The 16,432-nt window shown below is 38.2% G+C and overlaps 1 protein-coding gene and 1 pseudogene across 1 annotated transcript; both read right to left on the bottom strand.

Annotated features, from left to right (window-relative positions):
• Positions 1 to 707: 707 nt before the first annotated feature.
• LOC131316173 (probable LRR receptor-like serine/threonine-protein kinase At3g47570) lies at positions 708 to 4,349 on the bottom strand (annotated as a pseudogene).
• Positions 4,350 to 10,603: 6,254 nt separating this feature from the next.
• LOC131316101 (probable LRR receptor-like serine/threonine-protein kinase At3g47570) lies at positions 10,604 to 15,291 on the bottom strand. The gene is made up of 3 exons (XM_058345380.1): positions 12,520 to 15,291; positions 11,353 to 11,788; positions 10,604 to 10,866 (listed from the first exon to the last, which is right to left on the bottom strand). The coding sequence occupies exons 1-2, from the start codon at positions 15,212 to 15,214 to the stop codon at positions 11,385 to 11,387; spliced, it is 3,099 nt and encodes a 1,032-aa protein (XP_058201363.1). The 5' UTR covers positions 15,215 to 15,291; the 3' UTR covers positions 10,604 to 10,866; positions 11,353 to 11,384.
• Between the last annotated feature and the right edge of the window lie 1,141 nt (positions 15,292 to 16,432).

Raw genomic sequence — 16,432 nt, 5'->3', positions numbered from 1 at the left:
TGAATTTTACGTCATTTTCAATAACCATTAACATGCTCCTGCATCACCCTGTATATATATACGAGTATACTAGTGTTAAGATTTTAGGTTGAATCTTGTGTGGACTTCTTGCAATCCTGTAGCGGCATATTTGAAATTACCATGGCATGCCAAAAATAGGTGATAACAATTCGATGCCCTTGAATGAATTTGTTATTGAACACACCGCACCTGCCTTGACATGCACTCCTTCCCACAACCCTCTTCCTCCGATACGAAGTTGCACTATTCGCATCCTCTTTTACTCTCTCGAATCAGCTAATCATCACTAAACTCCATCCCACAACCCTCTTCCTCCCGTACGAAATTGCATTCTTCTTAACACAAACCATTGATACACCAGATCCCACAACCGTTGAGGACGCTCTAATCATCACTAAACTACACCCACACTTCTTTTTTGGACACTTGAACACACAACACCCTTTAATTTACGCCCACCTTGACTGAAAATGTTGTCAAAATATTGTTCCAATCAGTATTTTTGTTCCCCTCTAATTATACTAAGTATAGAAAGTAAATAATGTCGATCGGCCTGATCTTTGGCATAGTTTTGGGGGTTGCCTCAATTTTTTTCCTCCCTTCTACATTCTGTTCAACAAACCATTCGCTATACCACAGCTTGCTCAGTATCCTTTCCCTCTGTTACATAAACCACCTAACAGAAAAAATACATGCAGTACCGCATTAAGATAAGCACTATTTAGAGTAGTGCAACAAATGCTGAAATGGTACAAGCAAACCTTGGAATCAATAGCGTACTTAAACTACATAATTTATAAGAGGAAAGACAGGATCATCGTAGCAAACCATAGATTTATTCACAAGTACATTTATTCAGGAAAGTTGAAAACTGAGACTACACAGAAAAAGTAGCATGGGAAATAATATTACAGCATACTATACTGCGATGAGTCTATAACAAACAGCAGAAGCAATTGAAGCATCACGTAGCTATTCCGTCAAGAAGTGTCTTCAACACCAACTACACCTCAGAAACCTAGGACAAAAAAAGTAATAATTGGATCACACATATGTTGGACAGAATATGATGGAAGCGTAAAAATGGACACAGTTAAGAAGCTATAGGCTAGGACATTTGAAATTAGTTTTCTAGGGGCTTATATCAAATAAGCGACTCATGATGCAAGGCAAAGGAATAAACGAAGAAAAAGTTGAATGAATGACCGATAAAGCATTCGTTTCATTTATAACGTCAAATGTCAGCTGTCTTGAACAGAATTCGTCTCCTTGTGCTGTAGCTAATGCTAGCATGTTTTTTTACTAAGTGTAATGCTAGCATAGATAACACCTCTTTTCAAATTTATATATTGTAACTGTGACCACCCATGTTAAGTAGAATTGTTATGTTAGGCATTATGTATTTAAGCATCTGCAGAGAAAACCAATGTTAGCTGGACCAGTGAAGAAATTTGATGTTTTCAGAGCAAAACGTATGATTTTTCTTAAGTGAATAAGAAAGTGTGGCCCTGCGTACTCATGAGTGATCACACTGCAATTCTAGATCTTCTACCTCGACTTACTCAAATTCCAAGAAGAATGTTCTTTGGCTTGCATACTCAAATTCCAAGAAGAATGTTCTTTGTCTTATGCATGCCAGTGAGAACCTCGTTGATGCCAGGCCGATCTGTTGCCTGTTCTCGTGAACAAGCGATTCCAACTTGAAGTAGTGAAATCAAGCACTCGTGAACTTTGTGACTGGTAAGAGAGATCTGATTCCGATTGCTGCGGATACTTGTGCTTGCCTCCCCCAATTGTCCTTGTGGAATCAATGTTTGGTCGAAAATGCTCACCACTGGTTCAGGCAGGGCTGTCTTAGCAGAGTTGTGGAGAGTCAGACTACCGATAAACATGCTATCGGTAGGTCTCTTTCCAATAACCATCTCCAATAAAAGGATGCCATAGCTATACACATCTCCAGACGTTAATACCTCATTTCCCATGCCATACTCTACAATACGTTAATTACTAAATAAACTTACGAGAGATGCATGCTTGGTCAGAAATATATCAAACCATAGTGATGTGCCTTGTGTAGACATCAGTTTACAAGTTATGTCAGTAGATGTTTAAGACTCGTAACAATATTAGGTTCTTGTGGTTATAAAATTCGAAAGGGTAACTAGAAACCATCTAAAGAAAATGTTAGCAATATATGTTGAATCGAAATGTTGATGGTTCTAAATTTTTATAACTAGCCGAAGCTAAATGGTTCACAAATTTTACTTCAACTGATTGATTGACACAATGAAGACATTGAAAACCATCAAATTTTCTAATTCTAGTGGGAATTAGCATAACTCACTAAGCGAAACTGCATTTCACACATTGCTTGGCAGCCATCATAGGCCATCACTAATCCAGTTGGTTGCATAAATGGATTCGACCTTTATATTTAGGGTATTGACAATATACTGACTTCATAACAAGCAAAGACTATTGGTAAAAACAAAAAAGTAATCATTTTCTTCTACTCTCGCTAACTCTTGCTATGACTATAGCCAAAGGAGCAAACAGAAGCTCCCTATTGCAATTCTAAAACTAAGATGTCTATATGTTGGTACATCTTCCCATATGGGGAAGAAATAAGAACATTATGCCATGAGTGGTGCTTCACTTTTGTATTAAGTGACATATTTGAAATTTACCTTAATTCTCAGCTGAGAGCCAAATGATATGGTAAGGAGAAAAACAAAGAAAAAACAATTAGCTTTATTAAAGTGATTGACGAACCAGAATAAAACCAGATGTCTGTCAACCCTAAAGAGTGTTGGCAATGGTTTTGCAAAGGAAAAATGAAACGTTTTAAGAGGTATATTTACCTGGAGGAGCATAACCAACAGATCCTCTCATGTCAATGGAACTTGATTGATTTGCAGAAGACTCAATGGTGGCTTTGAGAAGGAATCATGCTAAACCAAAATCAGCTACACGTGCAGTCATTTCATTGTCCAAAAAAACATTGCTTGGCTTCAAATCACAGTGAACTATTGGTTCCCAGCAATGATGGTGAAGATAATCAAGTGCAGAAGCAACATCAATTGCAATATGAAGCCTCTGTAACAGGTTTAAACTCCTTAGCTCCTTTTGGACACCGTCTCTGTTCCCATTTGGATGCAACCACTCGTGTAGGCTCCCATTGACCATGAACTCATAAACAAGGGCTTTGAAATCATTACCTTGATAGTCGATACTCGAACATGCTGTAAGTATCCTTACAAGATTTTGATGTTTGATGCTCTTCATGGCTTTACACTCGGCTATGAAACTCTTTGAGGCCTCACGGAATTGAAGGTTTAGAACCTTCACTGCAACAACTTTTCCACTTTGATCAAGAATTCCTTTATAAACGGAACCAAAACTACCCGCTCCAATTAAGTTGGATAGGGAGAACCCATCGGTAGCTCGAAGCAGACTTTGGTAAGACAATTGCGGAAATGAGTTCCCTAAAATTCGGAATGGGGGAACTTTTGTTGACTTTCTAGACCAACAAAGATAAAGAACACCCAACAGCACAAGTAGTCCTAGAAGCCCAAATGATACCGAGATTATTAATTTCCCAATTGGATTGAATACTTTCCCTCTACTGTTTTTAGAGTTGCAACTGCGCAGATGCAATTCAGTCATGCCCCCACAGAGCTTGTTATTTCCTTCAACAGAAATGGCAGTTGCATTCTTAAATACACCTCTTTCTGGTACTGCACCCTTAAAATCATTGAATGACAAGTCTAAAGTGTTTAAAAAGATGAAGCCATCAAAGTATTGTGGGATTTGTCCTGAGAAGATGTTGTGAGAAAGATTTAATTCTTCCAAACCTCTCAAATTAGCTAAGGTTGCAGGAAGGTTTCCCCAGAATTTGTTGCCATCAAGGTATAGTAATCTTAGTGTTACATAGCTACTGAGAGTGCTTGGAATTTTATCGGACAGTGTGTTATGAGAAGCATCAAATTCTTCTAGAGTTTTTAGGTTTCCTACTTCTGATGGAAGGTTACCTGTGAAATTGTTGGAAGATAGAACTAGATATAACAAAGATGAGATGCTGATAACTTCTTTGGGTATGGTACCACTAAGGTTGTTATGGTCAAGATGTAGTAGCTGCAACAATTGACATTTCCCCAGACTTGAAGGGATGCTGCTTTGGAGATTATTTTTAGACAAAGCAAGTTCAAAATAAAGAAGTTAAATTTGCAAGAGATGATGGGATCTCCCCATAGAAATTGTTATTATGGAGATACAAATAGTGTAGCTTTTGAAGCTTCCCAATATCAACAGGAATGTTACCGCTTAAATGGTTGTAGTCTATATTAAGACCCTGCAAATTGATAAGATTCCCTATCCCGGTTGGCATGCTCTCCCACCTAGGTTATTGTCAGACATATCTAGTATACTAAGTTGAGCGGATAAGTTGCTAATTGATTCAGGCAACACCCCTCCAAAGTTATCGTCACTCAGGTCCAGACCCCACAACTTGGTAGCATTCTTCAATGAGTTTATAAAGCTCAACTCATCCACTTCCCCTATTCCTAGATGATTTTCATTTAACGCTAATATCTCAAGATCACACAACTTTTCTAATGGAGGGACTTTTCCTTCAAATCTATTTGTTGCCAGGTGAATGTAATTTAGTTTGGTGGCATTGGATATTGAAATAGGTAAGTAACCAGTAAACAAATTGTTGCTAAGAGCTAGGCTTTTTAGATTTGGTAGAGTGAGTACTCCAGGGTCAGAAGGAAGGCTGCCTTCAATTTGGTTATACTAGTAAGTGTCTCATAGAAGAGAGATTATAGATTGAGAAAGGAAGGGTACCCACCAGCTTGTTCACCCCTAATCTGAGAACTTCCAATTTTTTGCATCCTCCAAGAGTATCTGGTATATTCCCAGTAATAATATTGGAATGAGCAGTAAGATTCGTAAGAGAAGATAGATTTCCAAGAGTAGAAGGCAGACCTCCTGTTATGTTGTTTCTTTCAATCAGCAGACTCTCGAGCTTAGTTAAAGAACCAAGCTCCGAAGGAATTTTTCCAGCCAGCTTATTGCCAGAGAGTTCAAGGGCAGCAAGGTATGAGCAACCAGATATATTGGACGGAATTTCACCAGTAATTGAATTATTGACCATTGTCAATATTCGCAGTCTTCGCAAGCGGCCGAGTTCTGGTGGAATTTTATGACTCAAGCTATTGTTACACAGCCATAGTTCCCTGAGAATGCTCCAGTTTCCAACGTGAGGGGAAACAGACCCAGTGAGCTCCTGATGTTCGAGCCTCAACATGATGACCCTCTCGTGTCAGCGGCCACATGTCACACCATCCCATTGACAAAAGTGGATGGATTCATTCCAAGAGCTCAGAGCTCCGAAGGGAGAAGTGGTTATTGCAGCCTTAAATGCAAGCAAGGCTACACGATCGGTCTCGTTCCCCCCTTGCACGAAGCAGGCTACAAGAGGAGAACGAGAATGCAACGACAACAGAACAACGTGCATGACGAAGAATGTATTTAACAGTGCCATACCCATGTTGTGATTTTGGAATGTTAATGCTGAGTTTGTTGCGGGCGGATAACTTTGCTTTAATAGAGTGTTGGTGTACTTTTGTAGATTTAAATCCCAGTAATTCAAAAAAGGAGTGGGGCTTGCAAAAAATAAAATAAAATTTTGTATAATTTTGTGCATAATTTCATATTTCTTTCATGTTGTCTAGATTTTTTCAGTCAGCCAGAGTAAATGACAACTCACCTATATTTGTGAATAAGTAGATCATATAGCTCAACAAATAAAATAAATAAGACCTCATAAGTTTTCAAGCTAATAAATATCGTTATTTTTGTTTAGGAAATGGTACAATAAATATATATATGAGTTGGATTGGCTGAAGTTTTTAATGAGTCAAGACTTGGATGGGAAGAGGAGTGCTATGACTGTAAACCACCCAAGTGCGCGCAGGTCATCGCGTAATAGTAATACTCGGTAAATAAAGTCCGATTGATGTCGATTCACAAGAAAAGAGTAAATAAATTGAAGGTGAAATTTGGGATAGAACTCAAGGGTTTTTTTTTTGTCTTTCTCGAGCTAGGAGAGATCATTTACATCGCGTATGAATTATGAATTACAAACTTCGTGACACTACATCAATGGGAGAATCCATGAAATTAACCAAGCCCAAAAATTTTACCGAATTAACAAAAAATGAGCCCATCGTGAGAGCGAAAAGCGCAAATCTTTTTGAAGAAAATTATGTGACTAAGGTGCTAGCGCACGAACTTGGTGCTGCGCTCTAGCTAGCACCATAAGCACTGCCTACTGGTGGACTTAAATTCCACCCCACCATATCAGCAGCAATTCCAAACAATAATGATTCCACACTTACGACGAATGGAAAGGTGTTAAAACCATAGTGATTCCAAACAATAATAATTTCCCCTTTTCACATTTTAACCATGTTGAGGACCCCAAAGTCCATTGATGAGCAGAATCACTAATTTTCCACCCCCTTTTTATTTTTTAATATAATTTCCCATTGTGCACTGCAATTTCTGTTTTTTAAAATTCCAGCTGTCCTTCACAATTGGCGTGTAAAAAGAGTCCATTCCGTTGTGGTTTTCCCAATTCCCCCTATTGGTCTAACGAAACTTTAATTACCTCCTTTTCTTCAACGTATAACACAAGGGAGAAAAAAAACATGGCAATTATTATTTATTGTTTTCGGTTAGTGCATCCCCAATGGTCTTCTAAATTTAAAATGTGCATTATTAGGAAGAAAAAATTAAGAAAAGACGGTCCCAGTATTGATGCAAGGACCGCCAGTTTCAGATGCATTATATATAAATTGCACAATTCCCAACCAAACCAAATCAAGCTTTATGTCTCAATCACTTAGGGTCGTCTACATGAATCCTTAATTTTTTTTTTTATCAATTATAGAAAATCTTTCTTTGTTATTTCCGTAGAAAAATTCAGATTTGGAAAAATACTTTTATTTTATCACATTTAAATATACACACGAAGCATGCCTTACTTTTATCTTTCATTGTGTGTGCCAAGAGTTCTATGCGAGGGAGTGGAATTTGTAAGTGAGAATTCTCTCCTCCTGGCTTCTCTGGATCTCTTCTTGAGGATAGAAGCCCGAACTCAAATAATTATTTATTGTTTTCGGTTAGTGCATCCCCAATGGTCTTCTAAATTTAAAATGTGCATTATTAGGAAGAAGAAAGAAAAGAAGGTCCCAATATTGATGCAAGGACCGCAAGTTTCAGATGCAGTATATATAAATTGCACAATTTCAAACCAAACCAAGCCGAGCCTTATGTCTCAATCATTTAGGATTGGCTACATGAATCCTTTTATTTTAATTATCAATTACAGAAAATCTTTCATTGTTATTTCTGTAGAAAAATTCGGATTTGGAAAAATACTTTTATTTTATCACCTTTATGTGTACACACGAAGCATGCCTTAGACACGTACTCCTTCCCACAACCCTCTTCCTCCAATACGAAATTGCACTCTTCTTAACAAACACCACTAATACACTTAGATACCACACCAATTGATGAGGATGCTCTGATCATATATTATCATTAGTAGCTAAACTATGCCCACTATTCATATTTGGATAACATATTTGGATAACGATATTGAATTAGAGAGGTCGGGAGGCCCCGGCCCAATGCAAATCGTTTGGCCATGGGACAACAAAGAACAAGTGAGATCCCAATCCCAAAGCTATTGCTCAAGAAGTGTCTTCAATGCCAGCTAAACCTCAGAATCCTAGGACAGGAAAAAGTGATAACTAGATTCCAAAAATGTTGGACAGAATATGATGAGAAGCGTACAGGAAAAACGACACATAGTTAAGAAGCTATTGGGCATTTGAAATTAGTATTCTCGAGACATTATCAAATAAGTGACTCATGATGCAATGCAACGGAATAAACGAAGAAAAAATTGAATGAAAGACCCTTAAACATAATACGTCTCCTTCTGTTGTAGCTAATGCTAGCATGATTTGAACATAGTAAATATTGACCAGCAACATCTAGTAGAATTGTTGTGTTAGGCCATTTAAGTATCTATACAGAAACCCAATGTTAGCTGGACTAGTGAAGAAATCTGATGGTTTCAATGCAAAATGCTTGATTTTTGTTAACTGAGTAAGAAAGTGTTGCCCTACCTACTCCTTGATCACACTGGAATTCTAGATCTTCAACCTCCATGTACTCCATTTCCAAGAAGAATGTTCTTGATCTTATGCAAATCAGTAACAACACTGTTGCATGTTCTTCTGAACAGGTGATTCCAACTTGAAGTAGTGAAATCAAGCACTCGTCAATTTTGTGACTGTTGAGAGAGCTATGATTCCGAACACTGCAGATCATAGTTTTAAATTGCGGTATCGGTCGCCGTCGCGGTATTGGTCGCGGTATATCGGTATCGGGACGTATCGGTGATACGTCGCAGGAATCGGGTGTCGCGGTCGTGAATTTTTAAAAATCATCAGCAACATGTATAAAACTTGAAAAATATACTTTTGCCCCCAACATTGGCTTAAATTCTCACATTTTAATTAATTTAAGACATGTAATAGCCCATTCTCTTCATGTGAAATATCCGATAATTTATCAAAACCCGCAAGTCAATAAGATTTTACAAATATGAGAAAAATGCAACATTATGAGTAGTTTTGATATAATTGACATAAATAACAAAAATAAGATGAAAACATTAAAATAAACACACCATGGAGGTTTTACATTACATAATCACTAGCCACATTATGTTTTTTTTTGTGTTTTTTTTTTTTTGCCGAACCGATACGAACCGGCCGAACCGGTCCACAAATCGGTTACATACCGATACGTATCGGGAATCGGCCGGTTCATCTGTGAATTTCAGTCTCCCCGTTATACCGGCCTATATCCGAACCGGAAGTCTTAAATACCGGTATGAACCGGCCGATACGAACCGTATCGGCCGATATTTAAAACTATGCTGCAAATACATTTGCTTGCCTCGCCAATTTGTCCTCGTGGAATCAATGTTGAGTCGAAAATGCTCTCCATTGATTCGGGTGGAGCCATCTGAGCAAATTTGTGGAGTGTTAGACTATTGTTGAACATGCCATTTGTTGGTCTTTTCCCGGTGAACATTGAACGGTTCGGATCATAAAAATTTGATCGGAAACAATGAGATCAAGATTTTGGGTGTTTTTTTAGGTATTTGATTGATTGTCTGCGGAACCACCCGGGAAATTTTATATATATATGAGTCCGGTTCAAATGAGGGAGTTAAAATGCGAACCTCCTCATTTCATCAATTTTCCGATCGAATTTCGATGATCCGACTGCTCTATGTTATATTTATATATATATATATATATATATATATATATATATATATATATGAGTCATCTTCTCCTAAGGACCACCTTAACTTAATAAAAAAAGGACCTCTCTTTCCCAATAGAATTTCGATGATCCAAGCCATTCAATGTGTTCAGAACGTGATTTTAAGGGTACCCGCGAGAAATCAGCAAAAAAAAAAAAAACCAGAAAGGCTTCATCCGAGCAATTTTTGTTTGTTTTTTATTGAACGGTTCAAATAAAAACTGCTCGGATGAAGCCCTTACCGGTCATTTTTTTTCCTGATTCCTCGCGAGTACTCTTAAAATCACGTTCTGAACACATTGAGCGGCTCGAATCATCGAAATTCGAACGGAAAATGGGAGGAATGTGGAGGTCCTTATTTTAGTTAAAATAAGGACCTCCTTATTTGAAAATGACTGATATATATATATATATATATAGAGTCCCCTTCTTATAAGGACTACCTTATTTTAATAAAATGCGGACCTCCATTTCCCAATCAAATTTTGATGATCCGAGCCGCTCAATGTGTTCAGAACGTGATTTTTAGGGTACCCGCGAGAAATCAGCAAAAAAAAAGACCGGGAAGGGCTTCATCCGAGCAGTTTTTATTTGTTTTTTTTCTAACGGTTCAAATAAAAACTACTCAAATCAAGCCCTTTCCGGTCATTTGTTTTGCCAATTTCTCGCGGGTACCCTTAAAATCACGTTCTGATCACATTGAGCGGCTCGGATCATCGATATCAAATCGGGAAAGGCGAGAAATGGGAGGTCCGCATATAAGGTCCTTATTTTAAGGTCCTTACTTGAAGATTTTTGTATGTATATATATATATATATATATATATATATATATATATATATATATATATATATATATATTATAAGGCAGGAAAACACTTGCCTATTTTCGAAATCCCATTCTGAAATAGACAAGTATCCTAGATTCTGAGTGTATTTCTCGATACCAAAGGACATACTGCGGGACACAAAGTATAGAAGTGAGTAATATAGGTCTTGATCTTTGGCATAGTTTTTGGGGGTTGGTTCATTTTTTTTCTTCTCTTCTATGATCTACTAGACGTACCATTCGCTGTATCACGGCTTTCTCATATCCTTTCCCTCTGTTCCATAAGCCACCTAACAAACACTGTACGTTTAGAGTGGTATAATAGATGCTGAATGGTACGAGCAAACCGTGGAATCCATAGCCTAGCTACTTAAACTGCAGAATTAATAAGAATTAGTACAAGATCATCATAGCAAACCCTGCCTTATTGAAGTACATTTATTCAAGAAGGTTGCAAACTAAAAACGATAAAGGAGCTGAACGGGAAATTACAGCACAGTATACTGCGATATGTCTGTAACAAACAGCAGAAGCAATATGAAGCATCATGTAGCTATTGCGTCAAGAAGTGTCTTCAACCCCAACTACACCTCAGATACCTAGGACAAGAACAAATTGATAATTAGATCACACAAATGTTGGAAGGAATATGATGAAAAGTGTAAAAACAGACACATAGTTAAGAACCTATTGGACATTTGAAATTAGTTTTCTTGGGACTTCTTCAAATAAGTGACTCATGATGCAAGGAACCTATAGGACATTTGAAATTAGTTTTCTTGGGACTTCTTCAAATAAGTGACTCATGATGCAAGGCAACGGAAGAAATGAAAGAAAAAGTTGAATGAAAGACCGATGACCCATTCTTTCCTTTTTAACCACAAATGTCAGCTGCCTTAAACATTTTTTGTCACCTTCTGCTGAACATAATAAATTGTGACCACCTAGGTCTAGTAGAATTGTTGTGTTAGGCCATTTAAGTATCTACAGAGAAAACCAATGTTAGCTGGACTAGTGAAGAAATCTGCTGGTTTCAATGCAAAATGCATGATTTTTCTAAGCCGAGTGCGAAAGTGTTGTCCTACCTACTCATTGATCACATAGGAATTCTAGATCTTCAACCTCCATGTACTCTACTTCCAAGAAGAATGTTCTTGATCTTATGCAAATCAGTGACAACCTCATTGATGTCCGGTCGATCTGTTGCTACCTTTGAACAGGCGATTCCAACTTGAAGTAGTGAAGTCAAGCACTCGTGAATTTTGTGACTGTTGAGAGAGCTCTGATTCTTAATGCTGTTGATACTTGTGCTTGCTTCGCCAATTTGTCCTTGCGGAATCAATGTTCGGTCGAAAATGCTCTCCACTGATTCGGGTGGAGCCATCTTAGCAAATTTGTGGAGTGTTAGATTATCTGTAAACATGCCATCTGTAGGTCTCTTCCCGGTGAACATCTCCAACAAAAGTATGCCATAGCTATATACGTCGCCAGATGTTGAGGCCTCATTTCCCATGCCGTACTCTACAATATGTGAACCATGAATTATTAAATGAACTTATGAAGATGCTAATATATCAGAGCATGGTAATGTGCCTTGTGCCGACAATAATTTACAGTGATACAACATTTTCCTTTTGCTGTGATATATTGGATTGAGGTGTTGATGGTTCTAAATCTTCATAAGAAGTTGAACTACAATTCACGAATTTTACTTCGACTAATTGATACAAAATAAAGAAATTGAAACTGTCTACTTTCCTCATTCAAGTGGGAAAAGCATAACTTGCTACGCCAAACTCCATTCCCCGAATTGCTTCACAGATAGAGCAGATCGATCCTAGTGTATCGACAATATAACTTGAAAGTGAGAAATGGCCATTGCTAAAAAAGGAGTTCATTTTATTCTGTTCTCTCTAACTTTTCCTATTTATGACTACAGCCAAAGGAGACAAACTAAAGGTCCCTATTGCAACGCTAAAACTAAGATGGTACATCTTCCCATATGGGCCAAAAATAAGCCCCGTGTGCCAAGAAAAATCCTGCACTTTTTTTAAAGTGGCATTGGAGAATGCCCTTGATTCTCAGGCCTTTTGAGAGCCAAATGATTTTTGAATGGTGAAATCAAACAAACTATCAGCTTTATTCAAGTGATTGACGCACCAGATTAAGAAGAGATGTCTATCAGCCCTAAATAGCATTCGAAGTGGTTTGAAAAAGAATAATCAAAAGTGCTATATAAGAGGTATATTTACCTGGAGCGGCATAACCAATAGACCCTCTCATGCCAATGGAGCTTGATTGAATTTCAGAAGACTCATGCGTGGCTTTGAGAAGGAATCTTGCTAAACCAAAATCAGCTACACGTGCAGTCATTTCACTGTCCAGAAGAATATTGCTTGGCTTCAAGTCACAGTGAACTATAGGTTCCCAACAATGATGGTGAAGATAATCAAGAGCAGAAGCAACATCAATTGCAATATGAAGCCTTTGTAGCAGGTTTAAACTCCTTAGCTCCTCGTGTACACCCTCTCCATTCCCATTTGGATGCAACCACTCGTGTAGGCTCCCATTGACCATGAACTCATAAACCAAGGCTTTGAAATGATTACCATGATAGTCGATACTCGAACATGCTGTAAGAATTCCTACGAGATTTCGATGTTTGATGCTCTTCATGGCTTTACACTCGGCTTTGAAACTCTTTGAGGCACAACGGAATTGAAGGTTTAGAACCTTCACTGCAACAATTTTTCCACTTTGATCAAGAATTCCTTTATAAACTGAACCAAAACTACCCACTCCAATTAAGTTGGATGGAGAGAACCCATCGGTTGCTCTAAGTAGACTTTGGTAGGATAATTGCGGAAATGAGTTTCCTAATTCTCGGATTGAGGGTACTTTTGTTGTCCTCCTAGACCAACAAAGATACAGAACACCCAACATCACAAGTAGTCCTAGAAGCCCAAATGATACCAAGATTATTAGTTTTCCAATTGGATTTAATCCTTTCCTTCTACTGTTTTTAGAGTTGCAACTATGTAGCTGCAATTCAGCTATGCCCCCACAGAGCTTGTTGTTTCCTTCAACAGAAATGGCGGTTGCATTCTTAAAAACACCTCTTTCCGGTACTACACCCTCAAAATCATTGAATGACAAGTCTAATGTATTTAAAAAGATGAAGCCATCCAAGTACTCTGGGATTTGTCCTGAGAAATTGTTGTGAGAAAGATTTAATTCTTCCACACCTCTCAAATTAGCTAAGGTTGCAGGAATGTTTCCCCAGAATTTGTTGGCACCAAGTATTAGAAATCTTAGTTTTACAGAGCTACCGAGAGTGCTTGGAATTCTACCAGACAATGTGTTCTCAGAAGCATCAAATTCTTCTAGATTTTTTAAATTACCTACATCTATTGGAAGGTTACCAGACAAATTGTTGTCAGATAGATCTAGAGCCAATAACAATGAGATGCTGATCATAACTTCTTTGGGTATGATACCACTAAGGTTATTTCGATAAAGATATAGTACCTGCAATAACTGACACTCCCCCAGACTTGAAGGGATGCTGCCTTGGAGATTATTTTCAGACAAAACAAGTTGGCTTAAAGAAGTTAAATTTGCAAGACATGTTGGGATCTCCCCATAGAATTTGTTACCATTGAGAGACAACAACTGTAGCTTTTGAAGCTTCCCAATATCAGCAATAATGTTACCGCTTAAATGGTTGTCGAACATTAAAAGAACTTGCAAATTGATAAGATTCCCTATCCCGGTTGGGATGCTCCCACCTATGTTGTTGCCACCCAACTCTAGTACCATAAGATGAGTGGAAAAGTTGCTTATTGATTCAGGCAACACCCCTCCGAAGTTATTCTCGCTCAAGGACAGAAAACGCAACTTGGTAGCATTTGTCAGTGAGTTTAGAAAGCTCAAGTCATCCACTTCCCCTGTTCCTAGATGATTTTGGTGTAACAGTAACACCTCAAGATCACGCATCTTTTCTAAAAGAGGAACTTTTCCTTTAAATCTATTTTCCCCCAGGGAAAGGTCATATAGTTTGGTGGCATTGAATATTGAAATAGGTATATAACCAGTAAACAAGTTGGCACCAAGAACCAGGCGTTGAATATTAGGAAGAGTGATTCCTAGGTCAGAGGGTAGGCTGCCTTCAATTTGGTTATACGGTACTATTAAGTTTCTCATGGAAGAGATATTGTAGATTGAGGAAGGAAAGGTACCGACAAACTTGTTCAACGCTAATCTGAGAACTTCCAATTTTTTACATGCACCAAGAGTATCTGGTATATTCCCAGTAATACTATTGTAATAAGCAGTAAGATTCGTAAGAGCAGATAGATTCCCAAGAGTAGAAGGCAGACCTCCTGTTATGTTGTTGCTTCCGATCAGCAATCTCTCCAGCTTAGTCAAAGAACCGAGCTCCGTAGGAATTTTCCCGACCAGTCGATTACGAGAGAGTTCAAGAGCAACAAGGTTAAAGCAACCAGATATATTGGTCGGAATTTCACCCGTAATCGAATTATTGACCATCGTCAATATTCGTAGTCTCCTCAAGCAGCTGAGTTCTGGTGGAATCTTATGACTCAAGCTATTGTTACCCAGCCACAGTTCCCTGAGAAAGCTCAAGTTCCCGACATGAGGCGAAACAGACCCAGTGAGCTCATGATGTTCAAGCCTCAACACGATGACCCTCTGGTGTTGGCGGGCACATGTAACGCCAACCCAATGACAAAAGTGGATGGATTCATTCCATGAGTTCAGAGCTCCGAAGGGATCACTGGTTATTGCAGCCTTGAATGCAAGCAAGGCTAGATGGTCGGTCTTGTTCCTGCCTTGGACAAAGCCGGCTACTAGAGGAGAGCCAGAATGCAAGGACAACAACAGAAAAACGACGTGTATGAAAAGGGAAAATGGGTTTAACACTGCCATACCAATGTGGTGATGGGAATGTTAATGCTGAATTTGCTGCTTGCTGATAACCTTGCTTAAATAGAGTGCTGGTATACTTGCTTGACTTGTGAAGACTTGTGAAGATAGTACTCTATTATCACTAATTAGAGGCCCCACATCATTTCCCATGTCGTGGATTTTTGTTTTTTTAAGATTCCTACTGTCCCTCACAATTGCCGTGGGGACGTGTACAAAGATTCGGTCAAATTTGCGTGGAGAAAAAGGGGGAACAAAACCCTCTCCCCTTTTGACTAAGAGGAGATAATGAGACCAGTCTTAACGCAACCCAAGTTAATTTTTGTGCTTAATCTAAAAAAAAAAACCCTCATAAACTAAAGAACTGAAAACCATGACCCCTTAAACCATCAAGCGGGATCCTTTTCACCCCAACCGTTTTTTTTTTCCAATATTACCCTTACCTGTTTTGCTCAAGGAGAAAAAAATGACATTGGTGTGTTATATGTTTGTGTACATATTGTACACATTTTATTCTAGATCCATTTCATCCAAATGAAAAAATTAACATGGCACTAATTTTTTTTTTCCCTATGGAGTCATGCGTACTCAACCCATCTCAAATTGCTTATCCTCTAAAAAAAAATTTGCAACAAGTCAAAATGTTCTTTTTTTTTTATAAGCAACACAATTTTATTTAGAACTCGACAATGGCAACAAGAAGAAATGTTCGTAACAAGTCGAAGCAACGGCTCATGAATATTACTTCAACTGATTGATTTACACAATAAAGACATTGAAAACTGTCCACTTTCCTAACTCTAGTGGCCGGTGGGAAATTTACGATACGAATAAGTACTATACTTGCTTTATTATTATTAATTATTATTTTTTTTGTTTGTCTTTTTTTTTCCCTTCTCTATGTGGTCGTTATGTCAAGAATGAGTCAATGACAATCAAATAGGACTAGCAATTTCACATTTGAACTATGTGGGCATAGGGGTAGGAATTTCCAACACGGCACAAGAATACGATACGAATCCGAACGGAGTGCAGATTAGGGTTAGCCATTTTTGATATGGAACAAGAATGTGACATGACATGATAATACAAAAGGCTAAATAGGTCGGTTTAGGATTAAGAGAATTCTGACACGAATACGACAAGACACAACACGACGTGGGGGAGGAATTTATGAAAAATGACACAATAACACGGCACGAACCCGACACAAAATTAGCG

The sequence above is a fragment of the Rhododendron vialii genome, chromosome 1a, assembly GCF_030253575.1.
Source record: "Rhododendron vialii isolate Sample 1 chromosome 1a, ASM3025357v1".
Taxonomy (NCBI): Eukaryota; Viridiplantae; Streptophyta; class Magnoliopsida; order Ericales; family Ericaceae; genus Rhododendron; species Rhododendron vialii.
This window is presented reverse-complemented; position numbering and strand designations above follow the sequence as displayed.